We start from the raw sequence: 24,410 nt of genomic DNA on the forward strand, positions 1-24,410 counted from the left end.
AATGTGAACACTGATTCCAGCAACTGGATTAGAATTTCAATCAAGTGCCCATGAGCAAGACACTGGGCCACTTTTGACCACAGGGACACTTGTCTGACAAATTCTCCTTTTTTAATTTACTGCAATTAAAAGATAATCAAAACTAGCATCCAAAACTAATACAACCTTTATTATCATTGGTATATTTTAAGCTCTAAAATAATTCGAAGCAATTCAAAACAGCCATGCCAACAACAAGCTTGAAAAATATAAATGGTAATAAATTCTAATTATCTTCTTAAAAATCCTAAAAATAAATATGGTGTTCATTTTTATACATGTTCAATAATGAAGTACCTCAGACCTTCTGTTTTTTGGATTCTATTGCAAACTATTGCTCTGTTCTCTCCCTTATTGGTGCTGCAAAAGTAGAAGTTTAACCTCTAAGAATAAGGAGGCATGATGCTGCAAAATGTAAAATCCCCGAATGCCACTGACAGTCCCCATCACAGCAATACTGTCCATGACGTGGCCTGATCAGCACAAATTTCAAGTTGATCAAGCTGAGCTGTGGATTCACGGTTCATTTGGCGAGACAGGGTTTAATGAGCTAAACCAGAAGAGTGGAGTGGACCTGAAGGTTTCCCTGGAGGTGCGTGTAGTAGGTGGAACATTATCTCTGATGGTCTGAGAGAGAACAGAACAATGCTGTGAAGATACGATGGCAGCAAACACTGAACAGAGACAAGAAGCTTTGGATAAAGTGTAAAAAATAAATCTACTTTTTTTTTTTTAGCTGGTGCAGCAGAATGCTACTGTGTGACTGCAGATGAAGAGAAAAACACAGATCAAAAATACTGACTTGAAGAAGAGTAAAACTATAGAGGTGAAATGTTTAACTGGAAATTACAAAATGCCCCCCAAAAAAGTCGAACAATTTTTTTTCATAACCATGTTTCATAGAGTATAAAATACAAATTGTGTTTTTGTTACCTTAGAATGAAGAATCATTATTTATATCTAAACAACGTGCGGCTCGTCCTAAATGGAGTCAGCATTGTCGGTTCTACAGTTGCCCAGAACAGATCAAACAAATCAAACACTGGCTTCAGATAGGACCTTTCACACTGGCCTCCGTAGCTCTCCTACACACGATCTACAACCTCACTGTTAGATGCCACTAAGTCCTACACACTGGACCTTTAAAGGAGCAGTGTGTAAGATTTAGGGGTATTAGTGGCATCTAGCAGTGAGGTTTTCAGATTTCTACCAGCTGAAACTTCTCATGGTGAGGATTCCTTCAGTGTTCATTGTTCATGAGGTTTTTTGATGGGCGTCAAATTATTCACAGAGGTCTCCACCTCCAAAACAAACAGACCAGCTGAAAACACAAAGTAAAGCAATTTCACATTAAATAATCAATGTTTCTCAGACATTGCTCGTCACAGAGGGGCTGCTAACTTTGGTGGATGATGAGAAAATACAAAAATGCAAATGGCCCTATCTAGAGCTAGCTTTTGGTTTGTTCATTCTGGGCTATTGTAGAAACATGGAGCTGCAACGTGGCAGACTGCATAGACGAGAACCTGCTCCCTACGTAGATATGAACGGCTTACTTTAAGGTCTCATTCAATAGTTTTATTATTTTCATTAGTGTTCCATAGTAAGTGTACATTTAAAGAATCAAAAAGCAGCAACTGTAAACAGAAACAGAAAAAAATACATATATGTACACCATTCTTCCTGAAATCACTTTATACAATATCACCCCATCCACCCACCCCTAATCTGAGGGAAACAGACATGTATAGAGGACACTATGAATGACACCTCATCTATACAAGCATAGAATATACAGCAATGCAATACAGCAACACATGATCACAAACACACTCACACTTTCACTCACAGGAAGAAATATTATGATGCATATCTTAATAGCAGTAAAAGTCACAGTTCTTCTAAATAAATCTTGCTGTATGTTGTCATCGTCCAGTGGAGACCACCCAATTCGAAAACATGGGGGTCCTGAGCCCCTCATTATGACTGAATGTATTCTAAAGTAAGGAAAACACGACGATGCCTTTTTTCCAGGAGATTATACACACAAACAATATATAAAAAATAGATATAAATATATTAAATTTCTGCCAATGTATCCCCCTAAATCCTACACACTGGATCTTAAACAACACAACTGGCAAGATTAAATGAAATCACATTGTTGGTTACAGCTCCATAAAGACAGATCATCAAAGGACTATTCATATGTGATACTGATCTGCAACTTTAGAAGGAATAGTTCCACATTTTGGGAATTACACTCTTTCATTCAGTAGCTGACAGTTAGACAAAAACACTGATACCACTCTGTATGATGAGAGTGATATTTATCTTCTTGTATCACACTCAGCATGAAGCGAAAAAACATATTTCCCCAAAACTGTTGCTTTAACAGAACAAAGCCCTATTAACCAGTGTACAGATTTTGACAAGCATTGTGTAATAAATAAAGCTGGTTAGCAGCTATATGTATCTTTTGCTCTTGCTTAGATTTTCCATCAGAGCAGTAGGAATAATTTCATAGCATTTTTATCCAGAGGAAAGCCTGAGATTTACCATTCAGGACTGACAGTAAATCATTACCATTATCTGATCAGTTGGAGACATGTTGGATGGAAGCTGCAGTAGCACATATTCTATCACAGATAAACATCACACATCCTCAAGTGGCCTACAGCGTCTAATGTAATACAGTATAAAATGGTTTAGAACATAAAAACTACATAAATGCTGATGTTACATTTTTTGTGTTGGATGCTCTGGATATATGTTAAAAAATAAAACCCTTTAGCCTCTGCAAGCTGAATGGTTCAAAATGGTTCATGAGACCATATGTATTCCTGCAGTCAGCCCATTTTTCTGCCTTTGCAGTTATGTGAAACCAAAGAGGAGTGTTTCTGAGCAAAGATTTCTGTGGAAACTGTTGCCATGCAACAGCACAATACTGCGCTCATACAGAGTAGTAACTTCACTGTATGACTGCTCTTTTTCCTGAGCTCACTGCCTGAGTAGTGAGCACATGCAATGCTCTATTCTACTCTATTGTAGTCTCTTCTCTTCTCTTCTCTTCTCTTCTCTTCTCTTCTCTTCTGTATTTTCAAAGACATAATAAGGTCTTTATATCATGGACTGAAACTGTGGTGTCATTGTTTTGTGGATGGGCAGGGGAAATTTTGCTTCAGCGTCTGGTTCCACACCCAGACTCCCTTCACTTTCCACATCCAGAGCCAGCTGCAGTTCAGCCTCAGATATTTTGCTAAATACTGACCCTTGGCTCTCTCTGTTAACCCTGTATTCCTGCCACAACATCACGTTTCACCCCCTCAGCCTCAGCCGGCTCCACATCAGCACTCACCCTCCTCTCTCTTTCCCTCGCTCCCTGCCTGTTACTCACCACGACCGACCCCACTGGCCCGCTGTCAGCTGAACTGTACATCCCCTCAAGGCTGCAGAGTGGAGGAAGGCTTTTTCTTTTTTCTTCTTTCCCTTCACTGTTGGGAATCCCCTGTGCCCACATACATAATGAGTCACCAGCTCAGACATCAGGCAGACCCACAAATACTTGAAGGTATAATCTGTCAACCCGTTGGCACCTGAGGAGAAAATTGTAAAACAAAGCATGACTGGCTAGATCCTGTTATGGTATCAGAACATGCGGAGAGGAAAGAAATATTCACAAGTGCTTAATAATGACACGCAGAAAGCAACAGACTGCGTGTCTTTTATCAAACCCAGCAGTAGCAGATGAATCCACATAATTCTGCTTAATATATTTCTGTCATTAACAGTTAATTATCACATTGTGGGCCCATCTGTGGTGGGAGTTAAGACTTCCAAAATAGACATTACATATAATGTTCAAACCACAGCCTGCCAGATGAGCACAGTCATTTCATTCTCACTTAAATGACTATGAACAAAAACCTAAAAGGAAAAATCACTTTCTTATGCAGCTAATTTTAGCACCAACATTAGGTGTTAACTGTTTCACTGTGTGTGGCCTCCTCGCTGCAGACGCCTCCCCGGTCAGCGCTCTGTCAGAGAAGTCACACAGATAGGTCAGCTCCTCTGATAGTGAGCTGACTGTAAAGGATCCTCCTGCACTGTACGACTGTCCAGTGAGGCTTTAGATGCTTTAGGATGGCCTCCCAGAAGTCACTTACCAACCATCAGTGACTCTTGTTAGTGTTAGAGCAATACAGAAGCAGGTTTAATGCACTTTTGTTGTCAGTTTTCTCATTTTGTACTCCGAGGACAGCATCATTTACATGAATGTTATGTTTAATGACACAGTTTTTCTTCTGGAGTAAAGGTTTTGTTCATATCTCTGTATCTCAAACCTAATGGACTTTTAGGAAGAACTGTCAAAAGGGAAAATGAAAAAAAAATTTCTAATAGGACTTTCAAAACATATCAAGGCATCAGTGGCGCCACCAAGGGGGGCCCATGAGGTGCCATGGCCCCCTTACTGCCCCTGCCATTGGACCCCACCTGGCTAAATAATTGGAGGCTGACATGACTGTTCTGTTAGAGGCACTGGTGCTCTTTTAAGCAAGCACAAAGGTAGTCTTGTGAAACTAGATGACCTAAGGCACCCATTGGTACCAACCATCATGGCATAGCTGGTCAAGAAGGATGCCAAATAAAACTCCAAATTTAGGCTATATTATGGCAAGGGAAAGACTGGCAGAGGGGTCCCTTGAACTCTCACCTCAAGATATCTGAATGAAAATGGGTTCTCTGGGTTCCCACAAGTCTCCCTTAAACTTATGAAGGCTTGTTCCCAGTAAATATGTTGTTGCTTACAATTAATGTGCTCCTTGAAATTAAGGCTGAATATTTGTCTTTTTAAGGAAAAGGACAACCAGCCTATTTGAAGAACAATGAATCACCTAACATGTACAGATAGGTGTTGTGGAACTAAACATATTACCGGTACCAGTGTTAGTCTTTGCACATCAGATAATTAGTAATATTAATTGTAAAATAAGAAACCACATAAGTATGGTTCCTTAACTCTCCATATTGACATAATTTTCAACTAGTGTATGGTGTGGCCCCATCTGGCCACTGAGCCTATTCTCATTCTCAACTTGTCCATACCGCCCATTTGTCAGTAATTTCAGCATCAGATACCGACACACAAAGGCACCTTTTGCAGCGATGTGATATGCCGGTGGGTGGCGTCGATTTATAAATCTGCTGGCAACAACATAATATAAAGAGCTGGAAATTCCCTACAGGGCAGATGGGAAGGGAGGTGGATTGATCCAACAAACCCTGGACTTTCAACCAGGAGCCTGCTGTTTGGATGCCATTTGAGTTTTAAGCCAAACCATGATGTTTTTCTTTATTTTAAAACCTAACCACATGCTTTTGTTGCACAAGGACATAGATGTAAAATGAGGTGTTTTACTAACATATTTAACAAGCAGAAACTGTACATTTCCTTTGCAAAGGGAAGTATATTTTGCATGTAACATGCAGTTGACATGCCATTCAACAGCGTCAACAACAGACGCAGGAGGTCATATTTAGATGTGAAAGTCCACCAACAAAGTGGAGATTTTTGAGAAATTGGGATGAGAACGTGTTGGGCCACCCCTTTAAAAAAATTTCTGGGCCACCACTGGGAGGTGTTTTTAGACATCATGCATGTTATATATCATACAAATTATTTGAGAATAAAGTATTATCTACAATAAAGTAAATCATCTATATGAACTCGGCCACTTCAAATAAGAGTTTAGATAATAAGTTTGAGCATACTTGTGTTATTTTGATGATGATGATGATGATGATGATGATAATGATGATGTTATTTTTTCTCGGGCAGTGTGGTGTGACTGTGATCCTCCTGCAGTGGAAGGCCTTGAAAGAACATGAAGAGTGACGTAACTGTGAGACAGGGAGGGGGGTGGAGTGGGGAGGACTTAATTTTAGACTCACCTTTTACAAACTTCTGTTCATCACACGAGCCTCTGTAGTTATGAATAATCATCTCCAGTGTGGAACCAGTTTGATAATCAAAAATAACAAACTAAAGGACAGCAGTGTGGTTGTATGTTGCAGCCAGATGGAGAGCATTTATTTGGGGGGCGGATGAAACTCTCCCAAATATCATGTGGTGACTCTTCCTCCGCCTAGCACATGCAATGTATCCTGCAATGTTCTGGGACAAGTGCTCCCTTAAAATAGTCTTTTAAAACCTTCAGCTGAACATTGTGGCACTTTTTGATAAATAATAGAAAGTCTAAATGTTATCCTGAATAATTCATTTTGCAGCAGTCATGCATAACAGCTGTCTTTGTGCCTGAAAGAGTCAGCAGCACCGCTCTTTGTCCGATCATAACTTTAGCAAACAAAATGATAATAACATGGTGGGATGAACTTTAGTGAAACAGCAGATATCAGAGCTGATTATTTGTGCTATCTGTGCAATTTCATGTCATGTCATGTGTTTGCTCAGCTGGAGGTGAAACTGATGAATCAGACTCTTAACCGAAGATACAAACTCTCACCATCCATACAGAGGATAGATAGTCTCTATAGTGGAGTGGCTGTCACATTGATGTCTCTGGTCTACTCACTGTCTACTCACAGGCTGCAGGGAGGCCTATTTATAGATCTGTCTCTGTTCTCTGCTTCTACATCGGTCCCCTCTTTTCCTCCATCCCTCTTTTCTCACTCCTCCCCTCCTCTAATGGGTTGATATTTCTGGAGCTGTGCAGCTATTATCTTCTTTGCATCTTTGAGGTGCAGATCACGTTGAGTCAGATCAGTAACTTTTCAAAATCTGATGCGTCTGTCTGTTTTATCAGTGTCTATGTGGCTGTGCTGCTTGAAAATATAATCTCCCTGTGTTTGGTAACAGACCTGAAGAATAATGACTGAATTAACTGTTAATCTGAGGCTTTGTTTCCAACGCCTGATTGGTCACTGCTTCATTTATCCTGTTGTGAATTTAGACAAAACTAATAACTATAACTTGTGAGTCAAACTTCTGGGTTTTTGTTGCCCCAGGGCCCCAAAAACTAGCCATGACAGCTATGTGGTTTGGTTGATGATTAACAGCTCACAGTGACAAGCCCAAACCACAGGTTAAACGCCTTTCAGTGCAGGAATTGGTAGACAGCAAGAAGTGCTGCCTTCAGTGTGGAGTTAACGAAGGAAATCAATAGACTGCAATACAGCTCAGACCTTGTGGTGACCTTTGGAGAAAAACCACTGACCTCATGTCATCTGGATAAAGAACAGCAAACAAGGACTAGAGAAAACAGGTGATCCGATGTTAAAAAGAAAAACCATGCACACAGTGACAATGCTTTGCTGATGTTAGCAGGTATAGGCTAATGTTAACCATATTCCCACACAATGCACCCAGTAATTGTGAGGTGTTTTATTCCAAACCAAAACTGTCTGACTGCTGGCGCCAGAGGAAAGGTCGTCACCAAAGTCAGTAAGTTTCTTCCTCTGAGGAACAAAAACATCCAGTCAAAATTTCATGACAGTCCATTTAATATTTGTCAAAATATTTTAGTCAAACTAAGCGGCAACCTCCGGGGCTGAAAAATGAAGCTAACACGGAAGTGTCAAAACTGCATTCAAGTGACCTTGAATGTTGAGGCTGGTTCCAGAATCCAGTTAATCCCTAAACACCCCAATGTTAAAATGTCCAACTTTACGGCAGAAATAAACATGTTTACAGCCTGGTTTTGGTCTCTATGGGTGATTCCAACATTCATGACCACTGTAAGAGGGGTGAATTTTTATTTAACTCACCTGTATATATTTAATTAAGACTTAAAGTCATGCATAATTAAGGACAGGCTACTTTGAGTGACAGGCTGTCTGCCTATAGTGTCCTCGGCTTCTCAGTCAGATTCACCCCTTACTCCTCCACAGCTCAAGCCTTTCATCCAAATATGGTCACTTCTGGCTTCAAAAAACCAAGATGACGAACTCAGACCTTCAAAGTCTACAAACCAATAGGTGATGTCATAGTAGCCATTATTTTATACAGTCTGTGGTGGTAAATAGACTGACATTGCCCTCCCGAGCATCACATTCATATCATGGCTAAAAACACGAGTTTGTAGGCACACTGGCTATGACCTAAAAAAGATATTAGACTGAAAAAAATAAAAAGTTGTTTTGTCTCATCATCAGACAAATGGGTGTGACTCTGGATCACCAGTTGTCTTTTGCTGCTAACATTTTTGTGACAACAAAACCCCACAACATCAGGAGGACATTCCTGACCCAGGCAGTGGCACAAGCTCTTGTCATTTTGCACCTAGACTACTGCAACTTCCTCCTGGCTGCTGTGACTGCATGTGCAAAACCACCTCTGCAGCTCTTCTAGAATGCAGCAGCCTGGCTAGTCTTCAGCCTACTGACTTCCTCTACACAACCCCACTCCATCCTGTGTCCCGGACATGATCAAACCATACACCCCAGCCCGTCTACTTTGCTCTGCTACTACCTTGCTGCTCCCTCAATACAATAAAGGCCCCAGCTACAGCTTTGCATAGTCTTGACAGTGTGCTTCCTTGGCTCCACAATGATGGAACGAACTCCCCATTGACATCAGAGCACCTCTAAACTAATGAACTTGACATGAGATATCTATCTTGTTTGTTTAATCCCCTCAAGTTTGAGCTGTTAGTAGAAGTCAGAAGTACTGGAAGGGAACTGTGTTGCCTCTGGTCAGAACCATCCTTCCAATCCAGCCATTTTCATCCGCTTATCAGGGGCCAAGTCGCAGGGCCAACTCTGGAGCACTTTGCTCAGCCTCAGATGTCCCTCTCCCCAGCAACACTTTCCAGCTCTTCCTGGGGGATCCCGAGGCACTCCCAGGTCAGATGAGATATATAATACTTCCATCTTGTTCTGGGTCTACCCCGGGGCCTCCTTCTGGTTGGATGTGCCTGGAAAACTTCAAACAGGGGGCGCCCAGTCATCCTGATCAGATGCTCAAACCACCTCAACTGGCCTCCTTCGATATGAAGGAGCAGCAGCTCTACTCCGCGCTCCCCCCTGGATGTCTGAACTCCTCACGCTATCGTAAAGGCTGAGCTCAGCCACCCCACAGAGGAAACTCATCTGGTTCTTTCAGTCACTACCCAAAGGTCATGACCATAGGTGAGGATTGAACATAGATGGACTGGTAAATCGAAAGCTTTGCTTCACAGCTCCCTCTTTACCATGAAGCAACAGCCACATCACTGTTGATGCCACACCAAACCTACTGTTCATCTCACACTCCATTTTACTATCACTCATGAACAACACTCCAAGATAGTTGAACTCCTTTACTTAGAGCAGTAACTCTCTTTCAACCCTGAGGGGTTGAAAAAGAGGGCAATCCACCATTTTCCAGCAGAGAACCATTTCTTCAGACTTGGAGGTGCTGACTCTCATCCCGACCGCTTCACATTTGGCTGCAAACCACCTTAGTGCATGCTGGAGGTCATGGTGTGATGAAGCCAGCAGAACCACATCATCTGCAAAAAGCAGAGATGCAATTCTGATGACAGAACAAAGCTAGCTGTTTCCCACTGCTTCCAGTCTTTATGCTAAGCTAACTGGCTACTAGCTGTAGGTGTTTATTTACCAGACCGACTTGGGAGTGGTATCGATATTCTTAGCCAGAAAGCAAAAGCATATTACCCAAAAAATGGTTGAACTATTTCTTTAAATCCAGTAGTTACATACTCGCCAGCTGCTATCCTGCACCTGTCCCAAAAAGAGGAAGAGGATGTGTGCAAAACTATTTTTCTACAAACTTGAAAGAGCTCATGAAATTCAGAGAGGACAGAAATAACTTCCCTGTTTCATCTTCAAGATACACCATGGCTTCCACAGTTTATTTTTAATCATCACATCACCTGATTCTTTTATATCATCAGGATCGTTTTCATAAGATGCTGCTGAGAGTGGCATCATGTCCACTGATGCTAACGAGGAATTCGATTCAGTGATATAAAGGGCATTCGCCTTTGTGAGACATAATTATGACTCGATGATCTCTTGTGCGTTGTCATCCCAGCCTCCCCTCTGGGAAATAATACTTCATGTGATGAAAGTGATCAGACAGAGCAGTGACTGTATATGTGGAAGTGAAACATGCCAGAGCAATTTTCTGCTTTGAATGTATCCTGTAGATGTTACCTTTAAAATATAATCTTCTCCAGGGATGTAGATACATCAACTAAATGAACTGGTTTGGGTAGATACGTATTTTTAATGTAAACAGCATGAATTATACATTAGTTTATGAGGGCGATGTATTTAGTTTTGCTTCAGTTTGACAAAATTTGTTATTAAACATGCTAAATTGAATCTGTAGCTGCTGGAGATTAAATTACATGTGCAGCAGTAGGCCCCAGTGTGTTTTAGGATGTGTAATGTGACCAGCATTTCCCAATAATGATGACACCAACGTCCCTGAAAGTGTAGCAGTGCATTAAAACACAGGCCGGAAGATAGGTTGGTGCTGAATCCTAATGCCTCCTGTGTGCTTTGAGCTTTCATTTTTTTACAGGATGCAATAGGTGTCTGAGCAGTGCAGCAAGAAGCCGGGCTAATAGTGGGATACTTATTATAGCCCTAGCAACAGAGAGAGGATTGGTGGCTGCGGAGAGTGAGCCTGTCAGCGATTGGCTGGCAAGGAGGACCTTTCAAAGCACAGAATTTCATCTCATGAAAGGTTCAGTGCAGCAAGCGGCAGCAAGAGGCTGCAGTCTGAGGGTGGGCGATCCAGCAGCTTGCCACTTCAGCTTATCAATCAGAGTGACTCCCAGTTTGAAACACACAGATATGAGCTTCAGGTGCAAAAATACGACTTGCATGTGAAAAAAAAAAGCCTAAAAGCCTGTGCTAAGCAGATTCTCCTTCCGTTGTCCATCATGAGATGCAGGATTTTATTTTATTGCTTCGCTCCTCTGCTCCGATCATAAAACCTGCTGTCTTTTGAAGCAATGTTCTTTGATGTATGCCCTAATTTAGTTAATGATTAGCGAGGCGACTTTAAAAAGAGCCTCATTTAAGACATACTGTAGTTGTTGTGTGAGCTGGCTGTGTCTCTGCACTGCAGCTAATACAGACTCCATCTCATATGTTCACCCACCAACACATGCAATGGTGCAGCCATGTACAGCACACATTCAGATATGGATGCACGCGCACACACACACACACACACACACGCACACACACACATGCACACACGCACACACGTGTTATGTGACCCACAAAGGGTTATGTGAGGTCATATTGACTTCCTGCATCAATGTTCAGGCTGTAAAACTCAACAGAAACGCTGCAAATCTGTTGAATGAAGTTACAGAATGAAAAGAGATGAGCTGTGGTGTTTGTGGCATGACTGTAAATGGCTATGTCACAAAGAGAAATGAAAATATAGAATAAATACCGATAAACAAATAACTTTAATGGGCAACAGATGGCAACCAAAAAGTTCCTCAGAGCATACAGTTTGTATCCCTATCGCCCTCTCTTGCTAATTTCCAGCAGGTCAGCTTGTCTTTCATCTAATATGTGATTAAAATCTATTTCTCTTCTGCTCGTTTCTTGTCTTTGTATGTTTTCATGTCACAGCAGAAACAAGGATAAACATCCAAAATAATAAAAACTTAAAAATAAAATTACAAACCACAGAAAAAAAAAAAATTAAAAAGGAACACAATGCATGTATTCTTGGCAATGAGTGAAAGTCTCCTGACATGGTTTTTCAAAACTATTCAAACAATAAAGTGAGCAAAAAATTCCACTTTTTTTGAACACACAAAACGTAAAAATTGAAATAAAAGATTCGACTCTGTCCTAATATTCATAAACCGTGTGAGCTGTTGTGCAGATTGGCATCAGGATTTCATGCTATTTGTCTGGTGAGCCTTCAAGACCATCAGCTTTATACTACGTTAAAAATAAATCAAAGCAGCTGTGACATACAGTGTGAGCGCACGGAGGCTGACTCATGATGGTGACATAATTGGCATACATGAACAATGTGTGACCGACCTTAAGGCTTTTGGTTTCTCTCTTAAGCCATCACATCTGAGATAAAAAATAAAGTCTCCCCGAATAACTGCCATCTATTAGGAAAAATAAAGTCCCGATAAACTGCCATCTGTATGAATATATTAATGTAATAATCTATAATAGTAGCAGCATTATGAAGATAAATCTGTTCAGCAGCTTTCTGTGCTCTTGAGCAGCTTCCTGGTGTCTAAAGTTTGTTCTGAAGACTTTCATTATCACATTTGCTCATCAATAACCAATTCTGTTGAATTGCCTATGCTTTCCCTGTGACTGTTTGTGCATTCGTGTTGAATATTCATATCTATGTGCTGTACAGAGAGCAGACACATGTAAAAGTGAGGAAAATATTACATCTTGCACACATGCTTGCAGGAACTTAAAATACTGGCAGATAAATCCTTTCTTTTTTTCTGCAACTTGCACATGAGGCATATTAAATAATGATACAGGCACAAAAAGAAAGCACATACTGTACTCAGGGCACAAAACAAAGCGTTCAGACATCGCTATCTATGAAATGGTTTTTCTGTAGAAACAAAATTTTCTCATGGGTGACGATACAACAATACACTAGACCACCACGGAAATGGTGCATGTATAATTTAGTCATATTCTTTTTTATTATCATAGCTATTATTTCGGTTCTTGTGCAACTGCTACATAATGACTCACATTCAAGATATTTTGTCACTCAGGAACAGCTAAAAGGTATAAAAACAAACAAACAAAAGAAATGTATACTGTCAGAAATAAAATATGGTCCATGTTTGTGAATTCATAACAGAAACATTGAGCCTGAAAACTTCACCATTATTAAAACTGGATAGCATGACAGAAAAAAGTACTTAAATACTGTTCAAAGAACAAAATATATCATAATCATACTTTAATGTGACAAACACCAGCTGGTAAGATTAAGTGATCACTGGTGAGTTTTTATCATCCTTTTTTTTTTCTCTCAGTAACAAATTAAATACACATATTGCATGTCACTATAGCAACGCCCATTACAGGTCAATTTTTACGATCACCATTTTGGTATAGCAAATCAAAAAACCATAACAAAACAAAAATAAATTAGAAATTAGAAATCAACATCAGACAAAGCCTGTTTTTCTCAATCCGATGAATACTTAACACCCACAGTATAAGTTAATAAAGTCAAGCTACTGTATATAAATACATCACCAGCATGCACAATATTGAATAATCGATATTATTGTTGTCATCATCTTACACTGAAGAAACAGTATAGTAGGCAAGTGCATTTAATAAAACAAACACAGAAGTAAACCACAAACTCTGAAGCTGCTTTTATGTTTTTTTTTTCCTTTTTTGTAATTTTTTTTGTGTGTTTTATCGTTAAGTCTCTGCCTTTAGTAATCTTCACCTCCAAAAGAATCTATGGTTCCAGTGACGTAACAGACTAATCTGTATTAACGAGGGGAATTGGTTTTTACTATCAGGTCCTCATTGTCACTCCTGTCTAATTTATCTTTTATTATTTTTAATTTTTTTATTTGGTGGGGTGGGGGGGTTTAATCGGTTTAAAACGTTCTCTTTTCTCATTGCTTATCTGAGTTTAACATCAATGTCTTTCAGGGCCCTTTCTCATATATAGCCTTACTACTGGAACCAATGCAAACTAGTTTTGTGAGGCATTCCCATTCAAGCATTTTCTCTCTCAAGTTACTCAAATGTATCTCTATCACGCAAAAACCTATCTAAGCAGCTTATCTTGACAGAACAAGATCAGTTCCTATGCCAGTGTGAGGCTGCCATTTCAATCCAACAACAACCACTTCAGGCTGATTGACTGACATATCAGTGGTTTTGGCAAATGTCAAAGAGAAAATCAAGAAGACGGAGGCCCCTTTCAACTGTATATATATTTCTATATATATTTAAACTAAGATTTAACCTCCACTCTCACCTCTCTTTTGATTCTTTTCTTTTAACACATGGAAAAATAAAGAACTGCTGCTGCGGTAGTATCATCGGCAAAAGCGGCTGCCAAAGTCCACCGGCCCTTCATATATTTTTTTCGAAGTGTGGTTTCTCTTTAATTGTTGCCCTCCCCTCCCTCGTCATCCTGCTGGTCACTTGTCCACAGTGTCAAGTTGTCTCGGAGCAGCTGCATGATGAGAGTGGAGTCTTTGTAGGAGTCCTCGTTGAGGGTGTCGAGCTCGGCGATGGCGTCGTCGAAGGCGGTCTTGGCCAGATGACAGGCCTGCTCTGGGGCGTTCTGGATCTCGTAGTAAAACACAGAGTAGTTGAGAGCTAAGCCCAGGCGGATGGGGTGGGTGGGCTGCATGTGCTCCTTGCTGATCTCGTGGGCCTCGTTGTAGGCCTTCTCCGACGACTCCACCACAGTGGCCCTCTTCTCCCCCGTGGCCACCTCGGCCAGATACCGGTAGTAGTCGCCCTTCATCTTCAGGTAGAACACTTTGCTCTCGTGCTGCGTCTCGCTGCAGTTCTTGATCAGGAAGTTGTCCAGGAGGTTGAGCACATCCTGACACACTGCCTCCAGCTCCTTCTCAATCTTCTCCCTGTAGGCTCTCACCATCTCAATCTTCTTCTCATTGCCGTCGGCTGAGGTCTTCTGCTCAATGCTGGAGATCACCCTCCAGGAGGAGCGGCGGGCTCCGACCACGTTCTTGTAGGCCACAGACAGGAGGTTCCTCTCTTCGTTGGACAGGGCCTCATTCAGCTCTGTTACCTGGAAGAGAGAGACAATGGACTGTTTAATCACCAGCCTCAAAACACAAGCCCTGATACGTTATATGAAGAGGAAAACAAGAACATTTAATCCAAGAAAATCCAAATTTTGGCAACATTTTTGCAAATTAGATGCTTTTGATATTGGGGGGCGCCACTGTGCTATGGGGGTTAACACACAGAAAACAAACTACAATGTTCCTGGATCAAGGTTGTCCAAAGACCTGTATTCGTCTCTCTTTTCTTTGTTTCCGTTCATTTCTTTACTACTCTCTGTATACTTAAAAACAAGAAATGTGGAAGTTGCTTTGAGCATTTTACAAACCAAACAGTTAATCAAGAAATCAAGAAAAAGATTGACAAATTCACTGACGATGAAAACAATCAGCTGCAGCCCTAATGATTAAAAAACACTTTTTTCTATGTGAAAGACTTCAGACTAACAGCACAGTTCACAGCACAGACTGTGAACAATATTACACTTGCCAGTCCACTCATTTAGCACACCAGTAGCTCCAGTTGCCACGTGGACAGCTACTACTAGTTAGTAAGACACAATATTTAAGAAAGTCGGTGGCAGTGTGAGGGGGTGGGGGTTGGGGTGGGGGGTTGGGACAGGAAAGGAGGGCTGGAGATGGCTAAAATGTTCCCACGAGCACTCCAGGGCAGCTGCACTGTAAGTGAAAACCATCACTGCACAGGCGGTTCACGTGTCCCAGTGACCTTCTCTCTGGCTCAAACTGACCTTTTTACCTGTCTAAAACACCACGGCGTGACATCACTCTGGGCTCGGCTGTTAAATTTAGATTTTGACAGATCAGTTTGATAGTTGGGTAGCTTTTCAATAGACTATGCTGCTATAAAAAGGTCGTATTACTCAGGGTTTTTTGATTGGAAAGGTAACCTTGTGTTGGCCTCTGTCAGATCAATAACTACATATGGGCTAAAATATTTATTTATAGATGTATGGCTATATGTTAATATTTGTGAGATAGTTTCATAAAACATTACACCTGCTTTTTTATCTGAATAGCTCCTTCTTGACATGCTAACATTTCTCATCTCTCAGTTTTGACATTTTCTGCTCAGGCAGAGGAGCACAAAGATGGCGCAGGATCACCAACGTCACACACTCTGAGTGGATGAAGAGCAGGGCTCAAGCTATAGAGATGGAGGGGCCTACTGTAACCCTATGCATGCAAATGACAAGTGGAAGTCATGATTTCTGTTGAGCAAATGACTCATCTGTTTTTTTTTAAAGGGAAACAAATGGGTCATCACTCTAAATATAATGCACTGATGTTCGGGAAGCAAACCGTAGTGTCAGTTGGATTACATTTGTGCTGATATATATTATAAATTTGCTGAGAAGGCATCCGACTGACACAAATATCATAATTTCAAGGCTTTCACTGACATGAATCATAATCTGTGACAAATACCAAGATCCTCATTTACAGCTAAAAAGCCTGGCATGAATGTAGAGCAGTCAATAAATGAATTAGCTGATCAACAGAAAATAAATCTGCAACTAATTTCACAATCGGCCATTCGTTTCGAATATTTTTTAAGGCAAAAACAGCAAAAATTCACTAGTTTCAGCTTCAAGAATGTGAATATTTTCTGTTTTTCGATGATAGAAAACTAAATATCTTTTGGTTTTGGACAGTTGATTAGACAAATCAAGACATTTTAAGATGTTACTAACTATTGGCGTGTTTTGCTATTTCCTGAAATTCCTCAGGCCGAACGATTAATCGATTAAACGTAAAACATTTCCATAAAAATTCACGCGGAAAAGCTGCATAAAAGGCTGTTACGTTGAGAATAAACTGTCAATACTTTCCATGTCATTTCTGGCTGCAATGGCAAGGGATTCCCTTTGATTAGAGAGTGAGAGTACACACCCCGGCAAAAGGGCCTAGTTTGGACCGCACTGACATGGCAGATTGTGTAAAGGGAAAGGAATCCCTCCCTGCACACACACATCATCCCACCTCCTGCAACCAGAAACCCCCGATGACAAACGAACCACAGGGGCTCACTCCATCTCTCCTGAGGAACATCTGACAAAATGTCCCTCCTTTAAAGTGTGATTTTAATCTATATGTGAGCTCATGCAGGCTCCCTGCTAAGACTCCCAGGATGCTATTGGTTCCAGTATGAGCTGGTGTGACACAGCAGTTTTTTTTTAACCCACTGGTGAATCCACTTCCCAGATTTTCTTTAGAGGGTGAAAAAAAGAAAAGCAGACAAAAGGCTCTGTCCTCAGTAGGGGCCAATAAGAGCTGAGACAGACCCTGTGAGGTAGGTCATCCTCTTTGCATGAAATATTACACCACTTCATCAGGGTCATTAACCCAAAATGACTTCAAAATGCTGCAGGAGGAATCTGACACAAACACAGCACATACACATGTATGAGGAATAAACTGAGAGGAGAAAACAAAGCCCACAATCAAATCTGAGCATATTGACTCACTGCAATATGACAAAGAATATTCTAGAGAGATTCTGCTGCCTCCTACGTTTGTTTGGAGGAAAGAGCAGCTCTTTTTGGAGCTTTTCTATAATGCAATCATGCTCAAAAAATGCCTCTAAGCCTTGGCTACTAGTCTGGCAAATAAACTGATTTTGATAATGCATATTATTTTAATTAATGTGACAAAGAGAGGAGGAGGAAGAGGAGGAGGAGGAGGAGGAAGAGGGGGCAGCAGCAGCAGTTGATAGGCTTTTTTTCCCGAGCAACCTCACATGGCTCCCAGCAGCAGAAGCTTTTATAAATTAGGCATAATGGAGGGAGGGGAGGTGGGGTGGTAAAAGTGGGGGAAACAGCAAATGCAATAGTGCAGAGCCATTATATGATACGAGCCTCTTATTAACCGAGAGATCAAGCTCAGGCCTGGGTGCATTTCATTGTAATATCCCTTCATTGAACGGCAGGCCGACAGAAAGGCACCGCCCAAGGAGCAGACGATTTGGACTCGACTCAGAAAAAAGGCTCTGAGCTGTCGATCAATTGACGACAAGACAATAAAGATATTAAATATAATGTTTTTTTTATCAGAATTGTAGCGCAGTAATATCGAGCCAGCAGTGTAACCCCCAGATTTACAGCCAACACAGTCGAGATTGCGGGACGCGCCTTTACGCACAGAGAGCAACACATTATTCACACAAGTCATAAATATTATCTGTTTTTTGATGGACTTACCGATTTCATAGCAGCTGCCATATCATCATATCTCTCAGCCTGTTCAGCCAGCCTGGCTTTCTGCACCAGCTGCTCGCGATCAACCATTTTTTAAATGATATTTGGTTGCTTAGTCGAGCTGCTCTACTGGAGTTTTTGGGGATGAAATGACTGATATTTTAAATCGCAATGCAGTGAAATCCTACGCGAACCTAATGCTGCAGCTGTTCCCTGCTGTCTGTCTGTGCTCCGTGCAGACGGGACACCCTCTCCTCTCTCCCTCCCTCACCCCTCCTCCCTGCCTCCCTCCCTCCTCACACACTCTCCCTCGGCTGCGTCATCACTCAGAAAGGTGGGTGTCTGTGCCAATGATGTAACACTCCATACATGGGGAACCAGAGGCATATAGGGATGGATGGATGGGAGCAGCTGGGCTAGAGGCCTTGTGGGAAATGGAGTCCTCTATGGCTGCATGCTGGAGCCAGAGGCCTGCACAAACTGATATAGGGTGGGGTGTGACACTGCATCTCTCTGTGGGGGCTGCTGGTGGGACAGAGAGTTGCCTTTTAATCCCAACCTGCATGTGGCTAACTGGGCTTCAGGGCAGATTCTGACAGAATATTCTGTGAGCTGCTCAGCCCATATCAAGATGACTGAGTCCTATATTGCACAAAGTCATTGTTTCACATAGTCTAAAGCCCACATACTTAAAAGGTGCAGTCTGGTCCGAATCTGGTCCAAACCATGAACCAAAAGAACCACAAAACTGAACTTGTGTTATGTCAAGATACCACCATAATAAAATCAAATGAGACAGAACTGAGCAAGGTTATCAGCATTTAAAACTAGAATACGGAAAACAAAAAAGTGCATATTAACCTGGCCATCTCACCAGCCAATTTTAAGGACTTGGTTGCGCAAAAACTTATCCCATTAGCCTATGTTTTGTGTACATACTAGTAGAAGAACTTCTTCATGTTTCTTGCTTAATCCAGCCTTCCTGGACCAGTGACACCTTGGACCTCTACAGTTCCAAAGTCTATGGAGTTCAGAAACAAGTCCTAAGTTTTCCATTTCAAGTCCTAAACAAGTCATTATGTTCCAGCCCAGACACCATAAGAAAATATAGGAACTGTATATGTCTTCAAACCATGGACACACAACTATTGTATGTTTCATACATATCAACATATTTGTAGTGACATAGTATAAGAGCTGATTTTGTCATCTGGCGTTGCAGTGGATGGTTGATGGTGTGACACCTAGGAGAGACAACTGCAAACCACTGGTCAAGACCAAAAAACAACAAAACCAGTTGTTTTTTAATGAGTTGTGTTACTGCATTTTAAAGTAGATAGCACTGGCTGCGATAAATGGCATCAGGTTGAAACGCTGCCAGTAACAACATAAGACAAAGATGCTGGAAAGTTCTTATAGGCTGGCCAGGAGGGGTGGTGGATGGTTCCAACAACCTGTGGACTTTCACCCAGGAGCATGGTGTTCGTTTCCCAAATGCCAAACCAAGATGTTTTTTTTGTTGCCTAAACCCAGCCATGTGCTTTTGTTGACGTCCCAGCTTGGTAGATGCAGAATGATACCTTGTGCATAATATGTAAACGTGAAAGGCCACTGACAAAGCTGTGATATGAGATCAGAATGTGTTGGTGTGGCTGGATCAATGTTATGTCATGACAGGGCCTTTATTCACCAGGCTCCACCCACAGTACCCAAAGAGACCAGTAGAGGGCTTCGCCTGGGCTAATAGAACTAAGATTATATTGTAACCTTTGTTTTTAACCAAGACATCACTGCATTTCTAGCCAGTGCCCCCAAAACTGGGTATTTTAAAGTCGAAACATGATTTTTTCCAAACCATAACCAATGGTTTTTGTGCCTAAACAGAACCACACATAAACCACAATGTTGTTAAAATGTAAAGACTTGTTATGTTTTAATATATCTGCTACATGATGACACACAAATATAAAGTATTTGTGGTATTAAGAAACATACGATGGCAACATGTACTCTAGTGACTGGAGTGCATGTTCCCTTCAAAGTATTACTGTGGCATGATGTACTCAGACCTTCCCTCATCTGAACTGTGGTGGCTGGACAGTAAGAGGACAATGTATAAAGAGATTTAAGTATGAAAATCAACCTGAATCAGACTACGTTTTTACTGTACATGCTTGAAACACAACCACAGACTCTCACAGACTCCTGAGCTCCTCACGGTCCAGGAGAGTGAACCCCTGTGACCCTCGGACCAACGAGGTCAGACGCCTGATGGTCCTGGACTGGTCATAAAAACAGAGTTGGTTTCAAGCAAACAGGCACACACATAAAGTTTTATGAGGTGTCCTCAAGAGTCTAAATGTTAAGAAGCTGCTTCTTTGTGGACTCACTGCCATGGTGACAGGTAGAGGCTCTAATGGTGACACATTCAGGAATCTTTGGGATTCAGAATTTGGGGAATGGTTAAATGATGCTCAGCAAAGAGTAGTTGTTTATGATTCCTTGAGGACTTTTAGCATCTCTTCCTGGTGAGTATGTCTGAGCCTGGTAGGCCTGTTCACTAATCCATCCAGGAGAGCACAGTTTGACAAGAAGGCTGGATTTATTTTAAGGATCAGATGATTGTTGACTATAAGCATAATGTCACACATATTCTGAAACGTCATATCCTGGATAGACCTTGTCCTGTAATCTTAGACTTTAAATTTGTATGTATTTTTTCTGATCATGACATCATCATTTTTGCAGAACAGCGCACAGGGCGTCCCTGAGCTGTAATCGGATATCACAGCACTTCCTGCCTTCAAGGCCAAGCATAAGTGAGTAATGCAAAGGGCAAACTCTGCTGGTGAGGTTGGATTTGTGCAGCTATTGTTTTTAACAGAGAGCAGACTGTGTTCATCAGAGGCAGTAGTTTTATATCACTGCAGCTTTAATTTAAGTCACTGCGATGTGTCACAGTACGTCTAAGTCATTTCACCCTGGTTTAGGTGTGGACTCATTACCAAACTAGCAAAATCAGCTACTTAAATGAGATGGAGAGTCTATCTACAGCTCCCTCTTCTGGCCAAATATGGAAATGAACGTGTCTGAGGATGAGGCGTAATGCTCAGCAGTGAGTCCTTTGAAAGTAAAATACAGTTTGTAGCTGTTATTGTGAAGTAGCTTCTGGAATCACAGGACTGTCCTCTGAAATGTGCAAGTATAAAACTGTTTTAACTCAGATCAGCTGTTAAAAAAGGCACACTCACCCAGTACAACCAGTCAGTGTCAGGGGATCAATCAAACAATACAATACAACTTTATTTATTCCTGTAAGGACAATTGAATGCAGCGGTCCACCACCGACAAAAAAGGGGAAAAACACAACAGACAGGAGAAAGAAAGTCTACAAATAATAGGTACTAAATGCATCAAATGCCTATAAAAACGTAAATATCTTTTAAAAAAGACAATCTAAATGATACAGTACAAAGATAAAATATTTGATGTTCAAACTGATAAACCTTATTGTTTTTGTAAATATACATTAATTTTGAATTTGATGCCGGCAACAGGTTTCAGTAAAGTTTGGACAGTGGCATGTTTACCACTGTGTGACATCACCTTTCCTTTGAACATCACCCAGGAAGTGTTTGGAAACTGAGGGCACTCATTTGTTGAAGTTTTCAACATTCTCATTCTTGCTCATATATGACTTCAGTTGCTCAACAGTCCGGGGTCTCTGTTGTTGCTTATTGTGCTTCGTAATTTTTTCACACATGTTTAATGGTAGACAGGTCAGGACTGCAGGCAGGACAGTCGAGTACCTACGAAGCCATGCTGTTGTAACACGAGCAGAATGTGTGTCATCGTCTTGCTGGAATGAGCAGCGACATCCCTGAAAAAGGCATCGTCTGGATATCAGCATATGTTGCTCCAAAACCTGTCATGGTGCCTTTCAGCATTCATAGTGCCTTCACTGATGTGAGATTTACCCATGATACCATGAGCACTAACACAGCCCTATACCTTCACAGATTTAGCCCGGAGGACACGAAATCAATTTGAAATGTGGACTCGTCACACCACAGCACGCTTTTCCACTTTGTGTCAGCTCATCTCAGATGAGCTCGTTTTCAGAGAAGTCGGCGATGTTTCAGGATGTTGTTGATAAGTAGCTTTCACTTTGCATGGTTGAGTCTGTACTTGCATTTGTAGATGCAGCAACAGACAGTGGGTTTCTTTGCAGTGCTTCTGAGCTCATACAGTAATATCCTTCATACAATCATGTTGGTTTTCAATGTAGTGCCTCTTGAGGGGTCAAAGGTCACGGCCATTTAATTATGGTTTTCAGCCTTGCCTCTTATGTGCAGAGATTTCGGAACATTGTCTGAATCTTTTGCTTATATTATGAATTGTAGATGGTGAAATCCCAGAATTTCTTATGACTGTTCTTTGTTTTTCATAGACTGTTGGACTGTTTGTGCAGTTTTCTACAAAGTCATAAACCTTGTGCTGTCCGTGCTTGTGAATGACTGAGCCTTTTGAGGATGCCCCTTTCATATGGTCTGGTTTACTTGTGGAATGTTCCAAACAGGGTTTTTCTGAGATTTCCACAACTTTCCCAGTCTTTTGTTGCCCCTGTCACAACTTATTAGAACGTGTTGCTGCACCTGCATCAGATTCAGAATGAGTATACATTTTACAAAAAACAATAAAGTTTATCAGTGTGAACATTAAATATCTTGTCTCTGTACTGTATTCTACTGAATATGGGTCAAAACAGATTTGCAAATCATTGTATTTTGTATATAATTTACATTTTAAACAGCATCCCAACTTTTCTGGAATTGGGGTTGTTCATTTGTATGCCATACTGTTTATAATATTTATTGTTACATTTTAATATATGTGCATGTTCTCTGTTTTATTTCCTTATTGTAGTAACCACACACACACTCATCATACCCCTCAAATATGGATATTCTGACCAAGAGAAAATAAATGAGTGGCACGTCAATTGGTGTTTGAACTGGATTTATTATTACCCATCATCATCCTGTTCTTACCGGACAACCTGTGGAGAGTGACCATCCATAAAGCTAGCACCTAAGGGTTCATTCATACATCATCACTGAGGTCATGCTTGGTATTCAGTAAACCAACACCTCTTTTATAGGGGTTGTAAAAGAAAAGTTTCATCTTACATTTTATAAAATGTCTGTTTGGCAAATAGATTTTTTTTAAAAAACATCAGACTTTATGTAGAGATTTGGAAGAGCATAAATTAATTTGACAGTTAAGTGAAAGTCTAGAAAATGTGAAATCATACATTGCCCTATCTAGAAGCAGTGTTTGGTTTGTCCATTCTAGTCTGTAGGACAACATGACAGACTGTGAAAGAGGACCCGCACCACATGTATTGTAGACATGAACAGCTCATCTAAGGTAACAAAAACATACTGATTCTTTTTTTTGGTGATTATAAACTAATGAACATATCGTCATGAATGTTAAATTCATTCTGCCAATATGCCCCCCTGGATCCTACACATAGGAGCTTTACAGCCCTGACTACTAATTAAATTTGGTTATCCATATATTAATAAGGATTTTTAACTACAATCAGAGTGCCTCAGATACAGTTTTGGACTGCCTGCTTGTACCATGACGTTTACATTGAGTGAGCAGACCAGTTGTTTTTTTTTTATCTTTAAATAATTAGAAACATTTGGAATAAGTAAAATCACTATCTAGATTTTTTGGGGGAGTCTAACCAAAGGGAAAAAAAAAAAAATATTGGCATGCCCTGCGATTAGACATTTCCTCCGTCTATTTTCCTTCCTCTTCAGGAAGAGATTATCACCTACTGACCTGACCAGAGGTCAAGAGAGGAAGTGTTGTCTTTTAGTGACGTGCAAACTGGGTCAAATAGTGGAGGAGAAAAACAATGCCACATCACACTTAACCCAGACTCGATGTTTCAGATAGTATTAATATTGTAACAATATGGCTCCAACTTCTGAAGGATTTTTATGTATAGAGGGCTATAGGAGGCTATTTTTTATGGTATTGTATAAAAATGAGTTTTTGACAACAGACGACACAGAGGTCAGGCCTATAAAAACAGATCATGTGTTTTTAAAAAGGGCCTAGCTTTACTGTATTCCAACAGTTGTGCTTAAATGATTGTTTCCAAAGATTATCAATTTCTTTTAAACCATTTTATAGAAAATCAGGAGCTTATAACTATTTTCTCTAACTTTAAATTCCAAAACTTGGAATAAACCTGATTATTTTTCAAGGCTCATTCAGAAAAGCTTTGTCTCAGAAATGTATTTATTATACTATCAATTGATCTCTCTGCTGCCACATATAACCCAGAAGCAGCCTA

General features: G+C 40.8%; 1 protein-coding gene across 1 annotated transcript; it reads right to left on the reverse strand.

Annotated features, from left to right (window-relative positions):
* Window positions 1-12,701: 12,701 nt before the first annotated feature.
* ywhag2 (3-monooxygenase/tryptophan 5-monooxygenase activation protein, gamma polypeptide 2) lies at window positions 12,702-18,343 on the reverse strand. Its single transcript, XM_033631607.2, has 2 exons — window positions 18,038-18,343; window positions 12,702-14,824 (listed from the first exon to the last, which is right to left on the reverse strand). The coding sequence occupies exons 1-2, from the start codon at window positions 18,122-18,124 to the stop codon at window positions 14,168-14,170; spliced, it is 744 nt and encodes a 247-aa protein (XP_033487498.1). The 5' UTR covers window positions 18,125-18,343; the 3' UTR covers window positions 12,702-14,167.
* Between the last annotated feature and the right edge of the window lie 6,067 nt (window positions 18,344-24,410).

Source organism: Epinephelus lanceolatus, chromosome 4 (assembly GCF_041903045.1).
Source record: "Epinephelus lanceolatus isolate andai-2023 chromosome 4, ASM4190304v1, whole genome shotgun sequence".
Lineage (NCBI taxonomy): Eukaryota > Metazoa > Chordata > Actinopteri > Perciformes > Serranidae > Epinephelus > Epinephelus lanceolatus.